This window comes from Rhinoraja longicauda, chromosome 13 (assembly GCF_053455715.1).
Source record: "Rhinoraja longicauda isolate Sanriku21f chromosome 13, sRhiLon1.1, whole genome shotgun sequence".
Lineage (NCBI taxonomy): Eukaryota > Metazoa > Chordata > Chondrichthyes > Rajiformes > Arhynchobatidae > Rhinoraja > Rhinoraja longicauda.
The window spans coordinates 8,822,301-8,844,601 of NC_135965.1; the positions used below are offsets into that span (position 1 = coordinate 8,822,301).

The 22,301-nt window shown below is 45.2% G+C and overlaps 1 protein-coding gene across 1 annotated transcript; it reads right to left on the reverse strand.

Moving 5' to 3' along the window:
- Positions 1-4,942: 4,942 nt before the first annotated feature.
- Positions 4,943-21,733, reverse strand: LOC144599423 (alpha-2-HS-glycoprotein-like). Its single transcript, XM_078410282.1, has 7 exons — positions 21,462-21,733; positions 18,233-18,343; positions 16,523-16,610; positions 14,326-14,492; positions 10,177-10,272; positions 9,001-9,084; positions 4,943-5,666 (listed from the first exon to the last, which is right to left on the reverse strand). Exons 1-7 carry the CDS (start codon positions 21,651-21,653, stop codon positions 5,205-5,207), a joined length of 1,200 nt encoding a protein of 399 aa, XP_078266408.1. The 5' UTR covers positions 21,654-21,733; the 3' UTR covers positions 4,943-5,204.
- Between the last annotated feature and the right edge of the window lie 568 nt (positions 21,734-22,301).

Consider the following 22,301-nt stretch of genomic DNA (forward strand, 5'->3'; position numbering starts at 1 on the left):
ATAAACTTAGAGGGAATGTGAGGAAGGATGTTTTCTTTGGGAGACTGGTTGCAATCCGGATCACACTGCCTGCGGGGTTTGTGGAGGTAGCTGAAGTTACAGCGCTTCAAGTGCTCATTTTTAAACATTTAATAAGGAGCACTTGAAGCATCACGACATAAAGTACTGGGGTTGTGGGCTTGGAAATGGGATGAGAATCAACACCCATTGGTCTGTGGCATTCTGGGGGGGATTGACAGCTGTTTCCCCAAACTGAGGTGTCTATGGGGCATTGCCTCAAAATAAAGTGCCACCCATCAAATTCCAGTCCACCCGAACAACATCCCCAAGACGGCTATCATCACCCCGTTCAGGCTCAAGAACACCACCCAGGCTTTCCAACGGCTCATGGACACAGTGGGCACCGTGCACACCTCCGGCCCCTCTGCCAGCAGCTCAACGATCATGGCCTGGCGAATAACCTTGCTAAGTGTCAGTTTGGCCTCCCTTCCATCAGCTTCCTCGGCCACTACATCAACTGGCACGGTGTGGCCCCACTCCCGACCAAGGTTGAGGCCATTCGCCAGTTTCCCCAACCCTCTACGGTGAGGGGACTCCAAGAGTTTGACGGCATGGTGAACTTCTATCACCGTTTCATGCCAGTGGCCGCCTGGACCATGCAACCGCTGTTCAAGGTCCTGGCAAGCAAGTAGCAAGTAGCAAGTAGCAAGACCTCCTTTGGGACGATGCAGCCATGACCGCTTTCAACAACGCTAAAGAGGCGCTGGCAAAGGCATTGTGGGCAAGAGCAACCGGGTCGCAGATGCGATGTCCCGCACTGCCATCAATGCCATCCACGTTTTGGCCCCGGGTGTCGACCACACGGCCCTGGCGGCCGCACAGCGAGAGGATGAGGAGATGCTAGCCTACCACACCGCCGTCTCAGGCCTGTTGTTGGAGGATGGGTGATTCAGGCCCGCTGACACCACGCTCCTTTGCGACGTGTCTACGGGACAGCCGAGACCCATCATCCCCGCAGCTTGGCGCCGCCGGATTTTCAACGTGATTCATGGTTTGGCTCACCCTTCCATACGGGCAACAACGGCTCTGATGGCGGCCAAGTTCATGTGGCACGGGTTGCACAAACTGGTCGGCAACTGGGCCAGGGCATGCATCGCCTGTCAGACTTCAAAGGTTCAGCGTCACACCAAGGTGCGGTTGCAGAATTTCGACCTGCCGTTTCGACCACATCCACGTCGACATCGTTGGAACACTGCCTCCATCCAGAGGTGTCACCCATCTTCTCACCACCGTGGACCGATTCACAAGATGGCCAGAAACCGTCCCGCTCTCGGATACCTCCGCTGCGACGTGTGCACGTGCCCTCACTGCCCACTGGATCGCCCGCTTTGGTGTGCCGGTGGACATCTCCTCCGACAGAGGTGCGCAGTTCATCTCCGAGTTGTGGTCAGCAGTGGCCCGGCTGTTTGGCGCTCAGCTGCACCACACTACGGCCTCCCACCCGCAAGCCAACGGCCTAGTGGAACATTTTCACCGGCACCTGAAGGCATCCTTAAAGGCACGGCTCACAGGCCCGGAGGGCGGCACGGTAGCGCAGCGGTAGAGTTGCTGCTTTACAGCGAATGCAGCGCCGGAGACTCAGGTTCGATCCTGACTACGGGTGCTGCACTGTAAGGAGTTTGTACGTTCTCCCCGTGACCTGCGTGGGTTTTCTCCGAGATCTTCGGTTTCCTCCCACACTCCAAAGACGTACAGGTATGTAGGTTAATTGGCTGGGTAAATGTAAAAATTGTCCCTAGTGGGTGTAGGATAGTGGGATCACTGGGCGGCACGGACTTGGAGGGCCGAAAAGGCCTGTTTCCGGCTGTAGATATATGATATGATATGATATGACTGGATGGACGAATTGCCGTGGGTACTGCTGGACATACGCACTGCCCCAAAGGTGGACCTGGCAACTTCTTCAGCCGAGCTGGTGTAGGGCGCCCCGCTTACGGTCCCGGGGGACTTCATCCCGGTGGCACGTGGACATCAGGAACCAGCCACGACCGTACTGACATGCCTCCGGGAGAAGGTGGGCACGCTCTCTGCCGTCCCGACGTCCTGACATCCCACCACAGACTTGCCCCCACGTACATCCCACCTGCCCTCCAGGACTGCCAGTACGTTTTCCTTTGCCGCGATTCCCACCGTGCACTACTGCAAAGGCCTTTTGAGGGACCTTCCAGGTACTGCAACACGGTGCCATGACCTTTGCCATCGACATGGGCGGCAGGTACGAGACTGACTCTGTGGACCGTCTTAATCCGGCACACTTGGACATTGACCAACCAGTGCAGCTGGCACAACCCCGCCACAGAGGGCGTCCACTGTCACGACCGCACCCGCCATCAACTCTGCCAACCATGACACTGAACACAGGAGACGCGTACACACGATCAGGCCGCCTCGCTTGTCAGCCAAACCGCCTCCATTACTCCGATTCCGGGGGGGGGGGGGTCATGTGGCCGTCTGAGCCATTTTGGTTTCAAACCGTCGTTTGTCGGACTCGGTCTCTCGCGTGGACTGGGCGGGATCTGGGCCGACCAATCGCGGGGTCCGGGGGGCGGGCCGTTGTGTGCGGGGGTTGGAATTTGAACTTGGGGATGCGCGCGTGGGCGACGTGGCTGTATCGGTTAATTATTAAACGGTGTGTTTACACAACGCGTGGACCTCTACACTAACCTCATTATTACAGACCTTGTAATGGATATAAATGAGAGTGGATGAAATCTGTTGTAACCGTGACACCCATTCATATCGGGCAGGTCAGATTTTTACAATCTATTTCAGAAAACATTGCCATTTTATAGGATTACAAAACTCCAGGGTGGAAAATAGCTAAACCACCTCACAAAATGGAGATTTACTGTGTATCTGATGGTTAACCACCACCAGCAGAATATTGGAAATCCGATCAGGTGGAGTGGAGAGGTGCCACAGATGGAGGCCCGAGCCCAGGGAAAGGCTCCATACTTGGCAGGGGTGAGGTGAGGGTGGGGAAGGATAATCATGGGCAAAACGGATTCTCCTCATCATGACTGATGAAAACAATCGCTCGGCCTCAACACCCCGTTCACGTCTTGTAATGTTAAAGCTGGCAGGCAGCCTCTCTCCCCTGGAGCAGGGAGTGACAGAGGAACACCGTTTCCATGCCTGCAACTCTAAATTGAGCTGTAGCTGAGAACAGGATTTTATCGAATTCAGCCTCTCTGCCGTTTCTGCCACGTACGGCGGTTTCCAAGATCTTTGCCGACTTTCCAAAAGCACCCCTTGGATTAGCTGGTCACAGAGGACAATCAGCAATAGCGGACACCATTTCCCTCCCCGTGGCCCAGTAAAATGAGGGGCTGCAGTGTTCAAGGAAGAGATTGACCGACACAGGAGTGAGGGAGTATGGGTAAGCGGTAGGGATTGTGGTGCCGTGCAGAAGGGTGGATCCACTGTGATCATATTGAGCAGTGCATCAGGCTCAAGGGGTCACTTGGCCAATTCCCATTGACAGTTTCCATTGTTCTCTTGTACACCTCTGCCTGCTGCCCTCTTGTGAAGGACCAGGTACGAATATCTAGTGTGAACAATAGGCTGAAGATTTCTCAATATCTAACTGCACTGCTGTGCATAGTGTCCATTAATGGACTATGGGAAGGGCACTCCCCATTTGAAGCACTGAGGACCCCCTCCTCATTTGCAACCGGTCCCATCTTTTGCCGTGTGTGAATCAAATTTTCTTTTTGATTTCTTGTATTTTGCACAGGAAGAGTGTCATTTCTTTTGCAATTCCCTGATTTGCTGTTCGTTATTTAGGTATTTTATATTTTGTTATTGGAGAAAATGCATCCCATCGAGTCTGAACCTGCTCACAGAACAATTCTATTCTCCAACCTCGCAGTTTTTCCTGGAAACTATTATCCACATATCAACACGTAAACCTAATTCCTCTACTATCCCATACTAGAGGAAATTTACAGTGGCCACTCAACCTATGAACCAATTTATTTCAGGCGTAGTTCATAAGTGATAGGAGCAGAATTAAGCCATTCAGCCCATCAAGCCTATCCCACCATTCAATCATGGCTGATCTATCGTTCCCTCTTGACCCCATTCTCCTGTCTTCTCCCCATAACCCCTGACACCTGTACTAATCAAGAATCTATCCATCTCTGCCTTAAAAATATCCATTGAGGATGTAGCTGGAGTTTAAAAAAAATACAAATTGTTGACAATCTTGTAAATGTGGTGATGGGTGGTTATACTTGAATGCTGGCACCTGACTGAGTTGTGGCACCCAAATAGCTCATTCACCTCAGAGTGAAGCTTTGTGTTCAACTCTCTTCAATGAGAGTTTAGCAACATGCTCTCTCACTGCTCCCCCTCTGTGATCAGTCTGAAGAAGGGTCTCGACCTGAAATGTCACCCATTCCTTCTCTCCTGAGATGCTGCCTGACCCGCTGAGTTACTCCAGCATTTTGTGCCTACCTTTGTGTTCAAGTCTGTCTCCAGAAAATTGTGGAATTCCAGTTTCATACTGCAGAGGGCCACAATTCCTGGTGCCATCAAATAAGATAGTGAACAGTGTCCCAATTATTATTTTTTAGAGGGTCTTACATGTACAGCCTTTGCTAGAAGTACTGAAGAGGAGTTCTCTCTAATGCACTAGTCAATATATACCCATCAACCAACATCATTAACATAAACAGATCATCAGACCTTAATGACATTGCTGTTTACGAGAAACTGATCACATCATCCCCTTTAGTGTTGCTGCAATATATTCATTGTGGCTGCAGTTTTTTTTAACTCCATGGTCATGAGAGGTGCTATCCGAATACTAGTTGTACTGTACGAATCCTTATTGTTAAAATAGTTTAATTGCAATTTAACATTTAAACCAAGAGAAGGCTAAGTTCAAACATATTTTATTGCACATACAAAGTAAAAATCACAAAACAAAATTTGAAGATCTCCAAAATTTTTGTGTGACTTCATAGCGTTGTACATATCATTTATACAATTCCCAGGTCATTTTTTTTGTTTTATTAAGATAAATCTCCAGAAAGAGGAAATGGAAATGTTCCTTATTCTGGTGCAGTTAATTATCCACACAGTAATGCAATATTGTTGTTAAGAATGGGCTTGCCTTTTCGACAGGGAGTTAATTCAGTTCATTGATACTCATGATATCTGTGTTTTTCTGGGCAGGATAGCAGATCTGCAGGGAGATCAGGGAATACAAACGGCTTGCCAGGACTGTACACCAGTTCTTCAGAGGATTCTGAGGAGTCATCGAGTGCTGATCGTTTGCGTTTGGGAGGAATACCCTCAAAACTTTCAGCTTGTTGGATGATAGGTACAGCTTCTAGTGTACTGAGGACATCAATTTCTTCATCGACAATAGTCTGTAATTCCATTGTTGGAGGTAGAGTGCCTCCCTCTTCTGTTGCTGAAGGAGCAGTGCCTCCCTCTTCTAGTGCTGAAGGAGCAGTGCCTTCATCTTCCATTGCTGGAGGAGCAGTACCTCCCTCTTCCATTGTTGGGAATACTGTGCCTTCCCCTTCCATTTCTGGAGGAACAGTTGCGTCCCCCTCAATTGCAAGGCCAGCCTTTTCCCTGCCCGATCCTTCCCCCTGCAATATCAAAACAACAAACTTTGTTATTGGTATTAAAACCCTTCCTTCCTGGATTGCAACAAACCATTCTTTTTTGTTCTCTAGATTTGGGAATTAAGAAGCTTTATTTTGTGTATGAAAGACTGATCTGATTTATACATATATACATGCACATGACAAGTTTCTACATTACACTGCAGTCATTAAATAAATATATTGTTGCATATTTGGGTGGAATATTGGGCCACAATATGAAAGATATAGAATTGGTAAACACAACATGCTAGAATAACTCAATACGACAGGCAGCATCATAATCCTTCTATCCAGAGATGCTGCCTGTCCCGCTGAGTTACTCCAGCATTTTGTGTCTATCTTTGGTGTAAACCAGCACTGCAGTTCCATCCTACACGCATAGAATTGGTTCAAAATTCTTTCGAGTTTGGAAGTATCGGAGGTTACCTAATTGAATGATATAAGAAACAGGGATGGTTGCGTTGTGTTTTATTGCTTACTGTATCCTCTGAAGAATTCTGGCCAAATAAGCAAATCTACTTCCATGCATCTACAACTAATACAAATAGACTCATCGGCATGACAACTGCACTTGCATCTGCCAAATGCCTGGGTGGTCTTGCCAACTCACTGCTTTCAGTGCTTGACATGGCTTGCACTTTCTAACCAGAAAGGTAACTGGCAGGCACGCATTAGTGGTATAAATTGTAAATAATCCATCCTTGAAATAACTCTTCTAGCACTTGGTCTATGGCTCTTCAAATCAAAAGTCTGCATGCAGACAAGGGCTGAACTGTGTTGAGCTTTCTGTCTCTACCACCTTGTTCAGCAGGAGTTTCAGACCCCTCTGGGTAAATTGTGTTGCCCCATAATCCTTCCACTAATTACTTTAAATCTATGCCACCTGGGTTTTCATATTGCTGCTAAAGGAAAACTTATTTGTGTCTTCTGGTTGCTTCAAATTTTCCTTTCAACTTAATCTCTACTCATTCTATGCTCTCTTGAATTTTTCAATATTAGTTCTCAGTATCTGACTTCCATTTTAATTTTACTGCTATCTTCCAATCTTGTTATCCAGGGGACTCTGGATTTGGCAATCTTATCTTTCTATTCTTTGTGGGATCACATTTATCCTGATCTTTTTGAATGTCTCCCATTGGTTTGAATCTGCTTTAGTTTTGGGTAGTGATTTCAATCATGATGCAAGGTTTCAACCTGAACCACCAACTTACACCTTATTTTCCCTCCACAAATGCTGCTTGACCTATTCAGTTCTTCCACCATTCTGTTTTTGTTCTCAGCTATGCAAGTTAGTCTTATCCCAATTTTAAACATTTGCTTCCACTTTATCTTTGCCCTTTTCCATGACCATGCCAAATCTGAAAACGGGAAATTATAGACCAGTTAGTCTGACATCAGTGGTGGGGAAGATGCTGGAGTCAATTATAAAAGACGAAATTGTGGAGCATTTGGATAGTAGTAACAGGATTGTTCCGAGTCAGCAAGGATTTACGAAGGGGGAATCATGCTTGACTAATCTTCTGGAATTCTTTGAGGATGTAACTAGGAAAATTGACAGGGGAAAGCCGGTGGATGTGGTGTACCTCGACTTTCAGAAAGCCTTCGACAAGGTCCCACATAGGAGATTAGTGGGCAAAATTAGAGTACATGGTATTGTAGGTAGGGTACTGACATGGATAGAAAATTGGTTGACAGACAGAAAGCAAAGAATGGTGATAAATGGGTCCTTTTCAGAATGGCAGGCAGTAACTAATGGGGTACCGCAAGGCTCGGTGCTGGGACCGCAGCTATTTACAATATACATTAATGACTTGGATGAAGGGATTAAAAGTACCATTAGCAAATTTGCAAATGATACAAAGCTGGGTGGTTGTGTGAACTGTGAGGAAGATGCTATGTGGTTGCAGGGTGACTTGGACAGGTTGTGTGAGTGGGCGGATGCATGGCAGAAGCAGTTTAATGTGGATAAGTGTGAGGTTATCCACTTTGGTGGTAAGAATAGGAAGGCAGAGTATTATCTGAATGGTGTCAAGTTAGGAAAAGGGGACGTACAACGAGATCTGGGTGTCCTAGTGCATTAATCACTGAAAGGAAGCATGCAGGTATAGCAAGCAGTGAAGAAAGCCAATGGAATGTTGGCATTCATAACAAGAGGAGTTCAGTATAGGAGCAAAGAGGTCCTTCTGCAGTTGTACAGGGCCCTAGTGAGACCGCACCTGGAGTACTGTGTGCAGTTTTGGTCTCCAAATTTGAGGAAGGATATTCTTGCTATTGAGGGCGTGCAGCGTAGGTTTACTAGGTTAATTCCCGGAATGGCGGGACTGTCATATGTTGAAAGACTGGAGCGACTAGGCTTGTATACACTGGAATTTAGAAGGATGAGAGGGTATCTTATCGAAACGTATAAGATTATTAAGGGGTTGGACACGTTAGAGGCAGGAAACATGTTCCCAATGTTGGGGGAGTCCAGAACAAGGGGCCACAGTTTAAGAATAAGGGGTAGGCCATTTAGAACGGAGATGAGGAAAAACCTTTTCAGTCAGAGAGTTGTGAATCTGTGGAATTCTCTGCCTCAGAAGGCAGTGGAGGCCAATTCTCTGAATGCATTCAAGAGAGAGCTAGATAGAGCTCTTAAGGATAGCAGAGTCAAGGTGTATGGGGAGAAAGCAGGAACGGGGTATTGATTGAGAATGATCAGCCATGATCACATTGAATGGTGGTGTTGACTCGAAGGGCCGAATGGCCTCCTCCTGCACCTATTGTCTTTTGTCTATTGTCTAAATCCAGTTCAATTATGATCTTACCACAACATTGTTCCTACCTGCCCAGTTTCATTCCCTAAAACTACATCCAAAATGGCCCCACCTGCTGCATATGGTTTCAACAGGTTTTTCTGATTGTAACTTAGGAAATCGGTGCCCCTCTAGATTGTACACTGACTCTATCCCCATTAAATAGGGTAATTGGTATACATTCCTGGTGAATTTACACCTGTCAGTAATTTGCCTTGAAATTTGCCCTTCACCAGATGAAGTGACGATCCTATCAAATCTTTTGTCATTTTAACTGCTCATTCAAATCACCCTTTGCCTAGTGAATATAATAACTTACAGAAAATAAGGTACATTTATGCAATCTAATCTAATTTTAAACACCTTGGTTTCATTCTGGTGAATTGGCATGATCTCTGCTTCAATGTATTCATACAGAGATTTGATATTGTATGGCAAATAAATATTGTTAATTCTTGATCTATAGTCCTACATTAACAGTGGTGATTGTAGTATTTTCTTATGATCAAGGACTAAAACATTACCTTAGATCCAAAAAGTTCACATTTCACATCCACAATCTCGCCAACAATGCCCGGAGTAACAGTGGACGTACAGAACCCATAGATCTTCAACAGTAAAAACAAAGAATGAAACACAATGATTAAAAATCTGAATGTTTTTCAATTAGAGTCATAGATAGAGTCTTAGGGTGATACAGCGTGGAAACAGGCCCTTCAGTCCAACTTGCCCACACCGGCCAACATGTCCCAGCTACACTAGTCCCACCTGCCCGTACTTGATGCAGCTCTATGGGACTTCGGTTAGGCCTTATTTGGAGTATTGTGTGCAGTTCTGGTCGGCCCATTACAGGAAAGATGTGGAAACCCTGGCCAGGGTGCAGAGGAGGTTTACCAGAATACTGCCTGGATTGGAGGATTTCAGCTGCAGGGAGAGTTTGGATAGACTTTAATTGCTTTCCCTGGAACATCGGAGGTTGAGGGACGACAATGGAAATAAAGAAAATTATGGGAGGCATAGATAGGGTAGACATCAGAACCTTTTACCCAAGGTGGAAATGTCTAGCACTAGAGAGCACAGCTATAAGGTGAGAGAGAGAAAGTTTAATGGAGATGTGCTTTTCCACAGAGGGTGGGGGGAGGCTGGACCAGATTGCCAGAGGTGGTGGTGGAGACAGGTACAACTGTGGTGTTTAAGAAGCTTTAAGATAAGCACGTGGACATGCAGGAAATAGGGTGCTGGATAAGAGAGAGCTGGATAGAGCTCTTAAGGATAGCGGAGTGAGGGGGTATGGGGAGAAGGCAGGAACGGGGTACTGATTGAGAGTGATCAGCCATGATCGCATTGAATGGCGGTGCTGGCTCGAAGGGCTGAATGGCCTACTCCTGCACCTATTGTCAATTGTCTATTGTCTATAGTGGGATCTGGATCATGTGCAAGCAGACGAGTTCAATTCAGTGAGTCATCATGTTGGGCACAAACGTTATGGGCTGAGGGGGCCTGTTCCAGTCAGTCCTGTACCGTTCTTTGTTGAATATTCTATACATGTTGAATATTCTATATTCAACAATAAATTATCAACACCCATTAATTATTTCTCTAAATCATTACAAATTATAGATAATGTTACTTGCAAACTACTTGAAAATTTTGAATGATTATAATTAGTAACTCAGTCAACATTATTTATCTGTACTCACCGGATTTAGGAGAATATTGAGAGTGCATGCATCGCTGTGTTTGAAACAAGTTGTCTCTTTGATGACAAATTCTACATATACCGGAAAACCGACTCCCTGAAATATAATTACAATAATGTTTCCATTGAATGACAGATTAGCTCATTTATTGCTCTCGCTGTGTGCTCAAACCTTAACTTCAGGATTTCAAAGAAATATCTGTTTTGGATACAATTACCTGACAGCAACTCAGGATCTGAAAAATATATACGTGTTCCAAAGCATCAACTTTATACGTGAGTATGATTGTAAAATCCTTGACACATTGGTTATCTCCGTAATTTAATAGCAGGAGATTGATAAGGTGCGAGAGTATGTTTAAACATAGTCAACCCCATTTTCCCTATGAGTTTGTTTTGATAGAATGTATCTTCATTCCCAAATGATTTAAGAATGAAGCAAAGTTTTAATCGACATAACCAGGAGACTGGGTTTGCTATCCAAATCTATTATGTGTAGAATCTTTACACCCACCATAGTAGTCAGAGGCAGTGCACAGTGACTGGCCAAACACAGGCTGGATGTGTTGAAATGTACATTGAGGGACATACGGAAATGTTCTTCAAAGCTAAGAATGTGTAGGAAAATAACTTCAGATGCTGGTACAAATTGGAGGTATCACAAAATGTTGGAGTAACTCAGCAGGTCAGGCAGCATCTTGGAGAGAAGGAATGGGTGACGTTTCGGGTCAAGACCCTTCTTCAGACTGATGTCAGGGGGGCGGGACAAATAAAGGATATAGGTGGAGACAGGAAGACAGTGGGAGAATGGAAGGGAGAGGGGAAGAGAGGGACAGAGGAACTATCTAAAGTTGGAGAAGTCAATGTTCATACCGTTGGGCTGTAAGCTGCCCAAGCGAAATATGAGGTGCTGTTCCTCCAATTTCCGGTGGGCCTCACTATGACACTGGAGGAGGCCCATGACAGAAAGATCAGACTGGGAGTGGGAGGGGGAGTTGAAGTGCTGAGCCACCGGGAGATCAGGTTGGTTAAGGCAGACTGAGCGAAGGTGTTGAGCAAAACAATCGCCGAGCCTGCGTTTGGTCTCGTCGATGTAGAGAGGTTGACATCTGGAACAGTGGATACAATAGGTGAGGTTGGTGGAGGTGCAGGTGAACCTGTGTCTCACCTGGAAAGACTGTTTGGGTCCTTGGATGGAGTCGAGGGGGGAGGTAAAGAGACAGGTATTGCATCTCGTGCGGTTGCAGGGGAAAGTGCCTGGGGATGGGGTGGTTTGGGTAGGAAGGGACGAGTGGACCAGGGAGTTACAGAGGGAACGGTCTCTGCGGAAAGCAGAAAGGGGAGGGGATGGGAAGATGTGGCCAGTAGTGGGGTCCCGTTTGAGTTGACGGAAATGTTGGAGGATAATTTGTTGGATACGCTGGCTGATGGGGTAGAAGGTGGGGACAAGGGGGATTCTATCCTTGTTATGAATGGGGGGAGGGGGAGCAAGAGCGGAGCTGCGGGATATAGAGGGGGCCCTAGTAAGAGCCTCATCTATAATGGAAGAGGGGAAGCCCCGTTTCCAAAAGAATGAGGACATCTCTGATGAAACACCTCACCCTGGGGGCGGATGCAGCGTAGGCGGAGGAATTGGGAGTAGGGGATAGAGTCTACACCTCCATCCCCCACAAGGATGATCTTGAAGCCCTCCGTTTCTTCCTCGACCGTAAAACCAGCCAATCTCCATCCACTAACACTCTCCTCCGCCTAGCAGAGCTGGTTCTTACCCTTAACAACTTCTCCTTTGACTCCTCCCACTTCCTCCAAACCAGAGGCGTAGCTATGGACACTCGCTTGGGCCCTAGCTATGCCTGCCTCTTTGTCGGGTACATCGAACAATCCCTGTTCCAGACGTACACTGGCCCCATCCACGAACTCTACCTCCGCTACATTGACGACTGCATTGGTGCTACCTCTTGTACCCATGCAGAACTCACTGCATACATTTCATACATTTCACCATTAATTTCCATCCTGCTCTTAAATATACTTGGACTATCTCCGACATCTCCCTACCGTTCCTGGATCTCACCATCTCCATCACAGGAGACAGACTAGTGACTGACATCTACTACAAACCTACTGACTTCCACAGCTATCTGGACTACACTTCTTCCCACCCTGGCTCCTGCACAAAGTCTATCCTTTACTCCCAATTCCTCCTTCTATGCCGCATCTGCGCCCAGGATGAGGTGTTTCATACTAGGGCATCAGAGATGTCCTCATTCTTTAGGAAACGGGGCTTCCCCTCTTCCATTATAGATGAGGCTCTCACTAGGGCCTCCTCTATATCCCACAGCTCCGTTCTTGCTCTCCCTCCCCCCATTCATAACAAGGACTGAATCCCCCTTGTCCTCACCTTCCACCCCATCAGCCAGCGTATCCAACAAATTATCCTCCAACATTTCCGTCACCTCCAACAGGATCCCACTACTGGCCACATCTTCCCATTTCCTCCCCTTTCTGCATTCCGCAGAGACCGTTCCCTCCGTAACTCCCTGGTCCACTCGTCTCTTCCCACCCAAACCACCCCCTCCCCAGGCACCTTTCCCTGCAACCGCAGTAGATGCAACACCTGTCCCTTTACCTCCCCCCCTCGACTCCATCCAAGGACCCAAACAGTCTTTCCAGGTGAGACAGAGGTTCACCTGCACCTCCTCCAACCTCATCTATTGTATCCGCTGTTCCAACTTCCAAGATGTCAACTTCTCTACATCGGCGAGACCAAACGCAGGCTCGGCGATCGTTTCGCTCAACACCTTCGCTCAGTCCGCCTTAACCAACCTGATCTCCTGGTGGCTCAGCACTTCAACTCCCCCTCCCACTCCCAGTCTGACCTTTCTGTCATGGGCCTCCTCCAGTGTCATAGTGAGGCCCACCGGAAATTGGAGGAACAGCACCTCATATTTTGCTTGGACAGCTTACAGCCCAGCAGTATGAACATTAACTTCTCTAACTTTAGATAGTTCCTCTGTCCCTCTCTTCCCCTCCCCTTCCCAGTTCTCCCACTGTCTTCCTGTCTCCACCTACATGCTATCTTTGTCCCACCCCCCTGACATCAGTCAGAAGGAGGGTCTAGACCCAAAATGTCACCCATTCCTTCTCTCCAAGATACTGCCTGACCTGCTGAGTTACTCCAGCATTTTGTGATACCTTCAAAGCTAAGAACATCATTTAGGTACAGGGAGTATATGATAGAGATAACAAGGGAATTTGGATACCTGTGCAATGCTAACTAATGTATACCCTCTAAAACCTGACATGTAACTGAACTTCCTAAATTCAACACCCTCAGAGATATTCATATGTTATTAATGTGGCATGAGTTGCCAATGGACACTTTGCTGAAAAAATAATCTATCGCTACACTGCAATACTGATATGCCTGTGGATCGGTCTATTCTGTGTGACCAAACATATTCAGACACTTAATTCGATTATTTAATAGAATATAAATTAACTTTTGAGAAAGCAGAATAGTAAGCCCCATGGAACTGGTGTTGAGGCCAGTCAGGGGGTTGTTGTCAGTGTAGGATGTAGTGGTTTACGCTGTGAAATCTGATACTGTGGGAAATCCTTGGGTCATGTGAGCCTTGTTCTTAGCAATACAATCATGTCATCTATTCCTGTCCAATCGGAACAGCTCAGTGCTTCAGCTCTAACAAGTTAGGCCATATTGTAGTTCCACAAAGCAAATCACTTACTATGACTGGGTCCGAACAATCCTCCAAGCCTCACACAGGCAAGATGGCAAACTTAGAAAGCAATGGCAACAAGTGGTGCAAGAGTACCTAACATTAATATTAAAGTAGTGCCTTGGTGTAGAATAAGAGGTGTCTATTCTAATTACTCCAAAACCAAAAATTACAGATTCGCATTAGTTAAACTTTGCCAAACCAATGTTGAGCTTCCTCATGGATCATGGAGTGCGATGGACATAATATTTCAGTTAACAAGAAATACTTCCTTGTGATCGTCTCCAACATTGTCCAAATGCTGCCCTTGCACTATCTTCTGAAAGCTAAAAGTGCGAGGAGCACAAATGTTGAGCTTGGGTAACATTTACAATGAAAAATGATCAAAGAAGTTAAAACATAAGTTGACTAACCTTTGTAGAGCTTCGCATTATTCCATGAAGATCAAAACGATGTGTAAATGTGCTCTCTTTATTGAATTTGTCAATTGAAACCGTTACAGCATGTTCCACTTGATGACTGGTTATCGGTATTAGATGCGGACAATCAGGGCATTTCTTTAAAACATCATCCACTGAATCTGCAAAGTGTTACAGTATTACTGAATATCCCGTCGGGTACACCTGGTATTCAACTGAACAGCTGTTGGCATTGACGGAAGACTTTGTAAATATAGGATGCCATGATCAGAATTTATTGCCAGAGTCACCTACTCAACGCCTGTAGTCTTTACTCTTATAGTGTTGGTGTCTAGGGGATTCCCAATTTAGATACAGTCTCAATAAAGGGACTGCAATATCTTTTCAAGACAGAAAAGTATGTTATATGGAAAGAAACGATAATTGTGGAATTAGTATATACCCTGTTTTCATTGTGTAACTTGATTTTCAAAGTTGGGAAAGTGGTAATAAAGATGGCATACACTGTAGCCACTGTTGGTGGTATACACTGGAGACTGTGTTGGTGGTATACACTGGAGACTGTGTTGGTGGTATACACTGGAGACTGTGTTGGTGGTATACACTGCAGACAGTGTTGGTGGTATACACTGGAGACAGTGTTGGTGGTATACACTTCAGACAGTGTTGGTGGTATACACTGGAGACTGTGTTGGTGGTATACACTGGAGACTGTGTTGGTGGTATACACTTCAGACAGTGTTGGTGGTATACATTGCAGACAGTGTTGGTGGTATACACTGCAGACAATGTTGGTGGTATACACTAGACAGTGTTGGTGGTATACACTAGACAGTGTTGGTGGTATACACTAGACAGTGTTGGTGGTATACACTGCAGACAGTGTTGGAGATATACACTAGATTGTGTTGGTGGTATACACTGCAGACAGTGTTGGTGGTATACACTAGACAGTGTTGGTGGTATACACTGCAGACAGTGTTGGTGGTATACACTGGAGACAGTGTTGGTGGTATACACTTCAGACAGTGTTGGTGGTATACATTGCAGACAGTGTTGGTGGTATACACTAGACAGTGTTGGTGGTATACACTGGAGACAGTGTTGGAGATATACACTAGATTGTGTTGGTGGTATACACTGCAGACAGTGTTGGTGGTATACACTGCAGACAGTGTTGGGGGTATACATTGCAGACAATGTTGGTGGTATACACTAGACAGTGTAGGTGGTATACACTGGAGACAGTGTTGGTGGTATACACTGTAAACAGTGTTGGCGGTATACACTGGAGACAGTGTTGGTGTTATTCACTGTAAACAGTGTTGGCGGTAACACTGTAGTCGGTGTTGGTGGTAAACACTGCAGCCATGGTGAACCATTGGTGAAGAAAGTGAATATTTATCACAATGGCCAGAGTGCTGGCCAAGAATGTTCTGGGATGTTCTGATGGAGTTCAGTACTAATCCGTACGTGGAGAGTATTAGACTCAGAGCTACATGACATGGAAACAGGCTCTTCAGCACAGCTCGTCCGTGCTGACCAAGTTGCTCAGCCAAACTTGACCCACTTGGCTATGCCTGGCCCATATCCCTCCAAACCTATCCTATTTATGTTCTTGTCCAGGAGTCTTTTAAATGTCATGACTATACCTGCCTCTACCACTTCCTCTGGAACCCTGCTCCCTGTACGCACAACCCTCCCCATGAAAAAGTAGGCCCTCAGGACCCTTTTAAATCTAATCCGTATCACTTAAAATCTATACCCCCTGGTTGATGACTCTTCTACCCTGGGGTAAAGACTGTGGTTGTTCACTTTATCTATGCCCTTCATGATGCCTCTCCGCTGGTTAACCTGAGGACTACCTTCAGCAACAGACTGGTTTCAAGAAGATGTCGCACAAAACGCCACAGGAGATCCTTCTTCCCTGTAGCTATCAAACTGTACAACTCCTCCCCCTTCTGTTGTGGGGTAGACTGACTCCCCTTCCCCCTCCCCACTCCTCCCCAATCTTTGCACATCCCCAATCCTTTCCACTCGTCACTTTAATTTCATGTGTCATGTATCTTGTGTTTTATGACTGTTGGCAGACCAATTTCCCTGCTGGAATACATAAAGTTCTATCGTATCGTATCGTATTCAGTTCTGAATTGTACAACAATTTGTCAATTCAACAAAAACAACAACATACCTGGGGATACATCACACTTGTAGCCACTCACATGATTGGGATTTCCTGGCGAGGTGTCTAAGATTATTTTACAATCTCCATCGCCTTTCTAAAGTAACAACCAGGCAAAGGCAATTTTAATTCAATTGGATTAGAATATCATCCACCATAATCATAGTGACATTTCAATTATCGTTAGGTATATTTGTGATAATGGGATCACACTAACAATTCTCAAATTAAAAATTACTACCTGCAATGGAATAACTTAAGAAATTCATATAGTACTCCCGCATTTACCTTTTTAATGACGGTACAAACAGACAATGGAAATTACTATTTAAATGTAGATTGCTAGAACGGTAATGGTGTCAAAGTTTTAGGCAGTAGAACATTTGTGCCCAGATTTACCACTGATTAATAAGCTTGTTGATTTTTAATTTACTGGCATCTACCAGATTAAAGCATGTTTTTAATATTCACAACATCAGTATTAATAACTTATTTATTCTTGTGTATCATGGAGAGCTTGAATAGGCCAGCAACATTTTCACAATAACAATAACACTCCCAAACAGAACTCAACCACACAACTCGCAAGTGTATATTACTTAGGTCTTTAAAATTTTCATTCAACATCAAAGTTATCTATTTAAAATATAAGCAACAAGGAATCATTTTCTCTTATCCGTTATGTACAATGTACAAATCCTATCCAAAATTATGATTGTTTCTCTGTCCACTTGACACAAGCTACAAAAAGTCACTAGAAATCAGCTTGATCTTGTAATGGAGCCATGTCGCAAAAGAACAAAAACCTAGAGTTCCCTCTGTGACTTAACGATTTGGAGTCTTCAATGGTCCTCAGCAGATCTCACAGGTCTTTTTAGATTAGTTTAGTTTAGAGATACAGCCTGGAAACATTCCCTTCAGCCCAACAACCCCACGCTGACCAGCGATCACCCCATACACTAGCACCTGTATCCTACACACTAGGGACAATTTACAATTTTAACCTAAACCAATGAACCTACAAACCTGTATGTCTTTGGAGTGTGGGAGGAAACCGGAGCACCCGGAGAAAACCAACGCAGGTCACATGGGGAACAAACAAACTCCCTGCAGACAGCACCCGTAGTCAGGATCGAACCCGGGACTTTGGCGCTGTAAGGCAGCAACTCTACCGCTGCATCACCGAGCCGCCCTTGGTCTTTTTGGAGAACATACTGCAGTAGTCGAGTAAGATTGTACAGGTCTGAAACATTGGGTGCTCAAGAAATAACCAAGATACCTCCACTGAGTGCACTAGGTCAGCAGTAGCGGAAGAATCAGCCCTCTCCCGACCTCACTAGAAATGGCAATCATGATGGGCCACGTTTGAGCTACCAGTGAGATCTGCTCTTCATGCTTGATCTAGATTGGGAGTTCAGACCAATCGTGTTGCCTCTGAACGTAAACTATATCAAATGCACAGCCGTTATGAAAAAAAATGGGGGGTTTTCTCTAACCTAGTTTGCCATTTTTATTCTGTTCCTTTGCAAAATAATAACTTGCAAATACTGCCATGCTGTCCATTACTGAACAGGAAATCCAGAAATTAAAATGACTTTTATAAAGATTACCAATTGATTTTTGTCATCACGAAACAAAGCGTTTAATCCAACATTCCCCCTCATGGATTTCACCCTGCCCTTTTTCTCCCCTGGCCCTGTTCTGTTTTGAAAGACTCACTATTTCCTTGAATGGTCGAATTGGACATTCTGCCAGTGATTTAGGACTCAGCACATGGCACTTCGTCTCTCGAATATCCACCTCTAAATAGTAGGTTGTATTTCCATTTGTCTGAAAAAGAAATGGTTGTTAGATATTCCCAAAGATTTAGCTCATATCAATGATTAATTGCACCCATTTCAGCAAACTGGCCTTCATCAGTCAGAGTATTGAGTGTAGAAGTTAGACGGTCATGTGCAGTTATGTAAGTAAGACGTTGGTGAGGCTACATGTAGAGCATTGTGTTCAGTTCTGGTCACCATGATATAGGAAAGATGTTGTCAGGCTGGAAAGGGTGCAGAGAAGATTGACGAGGTTAGTGCCAGGACTCGAGGGCCTGAGCTATGGGGAGAGGTTAAGCAGGCTAGGATATTCCTTGGAGCACAGGAGGATGAGGGGTGATCTTACAGAGGTGTACAAAATTATGAGAGGAGTGGATTGGGTAAATGCACAGAGTTTCTTGCCCAGAGTAGGGAAATTGAGAACCAGAAGATATAGGTTTAAGGTAAAGGGGGAAAGATTTAATATTAACCTGAGGAGTAACTTTTTTGCACAAAGGGTGGTGGGTATATGGAACAATGCCAGAGGAGGTAGTTGAGGCCGATACTATCGCAATGTCTCACCCAGAGAGTTGTGAATCTGTGGAATTCTCTGCCACAGAAGGCAGTGGAGGCCAATTCACTGGATGTTTTCAAGAGAGAGTTAGATTTAGCTCTTCGTGCTAAAGGAATCAAGGGATATGGGGAAAAAGCAGGAACGGGGCACTGATTTTAGATGATCAACCATGATCATATTGAATGGCTCGAAAGGCTGAATGGCCTACTCCTGCAACTATTTTTCTATTTTTTTGATATTTACCATGTTTAAGAAGCATTTAGACAGGTTCATGGATGATAGGTTGAGAGGGATATGGGCCCAATGCAGGCAGGTGAGACTAGTGTAGATGGGGCATGTTGGTTGGCATGGGCAAGTTGGGCCAAAGGGCCTGTTTTGATGCTGAATGACTCTATGACACAATAAATTGGTCACATCATAGCCATCATACAGTCTCAGACCATCTAGAGCATGTGCTCACATTGTTCTGAACAGCAATGAAATAACAGCACTGCAGTCACTATGGAATAATACTTTAAAAATCATATCTGAATGCACGGATTTGTAAGAGCACTGAGTTACTCAGTACGAGTATGGATACTCACACAGGATACTTATCTGCTTCTCTGCTTCCAAAGAACTTATAATTAGATCAACAACATCAATAATATTGTGTCATCATTCTGAAGAAGGGTCCCAGCCCGAAATGTTATCTGCCTATCCCCTCCACAGATGCTGCTGACACCTCGAGTTCCTCCAGTTCAAGATTCCAGCATCTGCAGTCTCTTGTGTCTTAATAATGTTCAGTTTGGATATCATTTTAACATCACATTATTTGGTCAGTGGTTCACTCATTTTCCTTCAGTACTGCAGTTTAGTTTTTCATCTATCTGATCTGCCGTGCAGTTTGGCTCATGAACCACAGTGAGAGACAAGCTGGCTGCCCTTCTCATGTTGCAAGTCGAAGTGATGGCTGAGAAACAGACTGCTCTGCCCAGCTAACAGCTTTCATGGGTTTGACAAAGTGGGTTGGAAACAATAACTGGTAGCCAAGCACAGAGCTGCTTACACAGGTGGCAAAACCATTTCACATCTTAGCAGAATGTCACAACGTTTCCATTGAGCAGAAGCAGTGGACTCTCACTTTTGATTTACCAACTCAAGCGCTATATTGAAGCAGCAAGTACAAAAGTGTACAATACCGAGGGAAGGTATAGTGGAAACTGTAATGTCCTCTGTAAGACCCTGTTGTGGCTAGCACAATGAATATACGCCCGACATCTTGTAAGAAGATTTTATTACTGATCCTTCACCAGGAAATTTCTAGAAGGTCACCTGACCTCAGTTACAAGGCACAAGCCCATTGGCCCTAGAAGGTCACCTGACCTCAGTCACAAGGCACAAGCCCATTGGCCCTAGAAGGTCACCTGACCTCAGTCACAAGGCACAAGCCCATTGGCCAGCTTCTGCTCTTGGCCTCAAGGGGGCACTGGCATTTACATTACATATACATCACATCTCCCCCTTTACTTTACTTACATCACAGAAACCAACTGACCAAGGGGCAGATGTGTAGAGCGAGTAAATGAACTGTTTGAGACGTCAGCATACTTTGTGTTGCACAAAAGAAACAAATGAATCATTTTACTGAAACTAATCTTGAGGAATAATATTGAAGATCTGATGATTCTAGCTTTCCACGCCAGAGTAAAAGACTCTCCGTAAAGGGATGTCAAAGATTCCCTTTAAAAGGACATCGCATAATTCGTTGATGCTCTGGTCACTTTTCTGTGCACCATTTTAACAATTCCCCTTTGTCTCCTTCTCCTTTAGAACCAGTACCATCAGTAACATGAGCCAGGACAGTTTTGCTGTTGGCTATTTTGGAATACAGTACTCTTATTGAGGAGGTTTACCATTCAACTAGAACTTAACTTGTTGACTTTTGCCCACACGGCAGTTTATTGAATGTGGCTGATAATTACACCTCCAACTATTGCCGAGTTGAATAATATGAGGACTCGGGTACCATTCTGCACCCTGCAACACCCTGCGACAACCCTGAGGCCTCTCGCTCAGTAAAAGTGAGGGTGGTAGCATCTGAAAATGGCGTGGAAGGACTCACAGCGCTGCTGCCCCCTCCACTTTCACTGTCACCGACTCCATCTTGCTGGGCTCCTCCACAAAGGCAGCTCAAGCGGAGATGCACGCATACAAACAGGACCCCATTGCAATGTTGGAATCGAAATGGGGAAGTGTGCCCAGTCAGTGCTTCACCTGATACTGGGTAAATCAAAGGAGACAATGCATAGGTTTTGTTTAAAAAATACGACTGTGAAGGGATCATCAGCACCCAATGCAGCTTCATGAAGCTAACGTGGGCCGCTGGTGACTCCCAATCCCACCGTCTCCCTGCTCCCTCCCCCTCCAACCTTCCCCTCAGACTCTCTACCCTCTACTCCAGGCTATAGTTCATTCCATAGAAGCTACACTGCCTCAGAAACCAGCGATGCAGCCCTAAAAACGGCATGTTATTAATTAATTATGAACATCAGTAGTCATGGAATAAAATCTGCATTCATTCTTGTTTCCATACCTGCTTGTGAGAGTTCTCGACTCGGTCCAGAGCGTACTTGAATCCCTGTTTTCGTCCTGCATTGATCTGATCAATTGCCTCTTCTGCCAGTGCAATACTTTCTGGACTAGTGCAAGGCACTGCTACATACGATGACACAACCCAAGTTGTGAACAACTCCAAACAAATTGCAAGTGCAAGGAGCGACTTCATGTTCCTGAAACTGCAGTGTTACTGGGACCACAACCAGATGCCTCACAGATGGAATGGTCACAGAACTAGCAGTGACAGCTCACAAAGACTGATTGGATTAAATACTCTGGGTCTGGGAAGAAATCAATGAAAATCTCACATGACCAAAAGATAACGTTGGAAAAAAAACAGGACTGATTACAAAATCAGAGATAGGAGTTACCTTGTTGAAATCGAAAGATACACTGAAGGTCACCCTCATGAAAGGAAACTTACAGTCTCGTACAAAGTGTTCACTGGGTCATCAGTTTATTGATTCAAACAGTACATTTTAAAAATGTGGGGTCACAATGTACAATTAACCCCTACTCATCAGTTACTTTTCTCAAGCAACCCCACAGTTTTGAAGATAACTTGCCTCCCTCAACAACAATTCTGAGGTGACTGGAAACCCTTATGTCAGATCATATAGACTGTGCCCAAGTGGGGAAGTGGTCAGGGTGAGTGATATGGCTGACTTCAGCATTCAGTCCATGCTAACCACATGATAACTGGACGTATGCAGGTGGAGGGAGTTGAGTGGGAAGGGTTAGCTCCAACTAAAGTAAGACTAAAGCAATTTAAAGGTAGCTTACATCTCTGGGATAGACACAAAGTGCTGGAGTAACT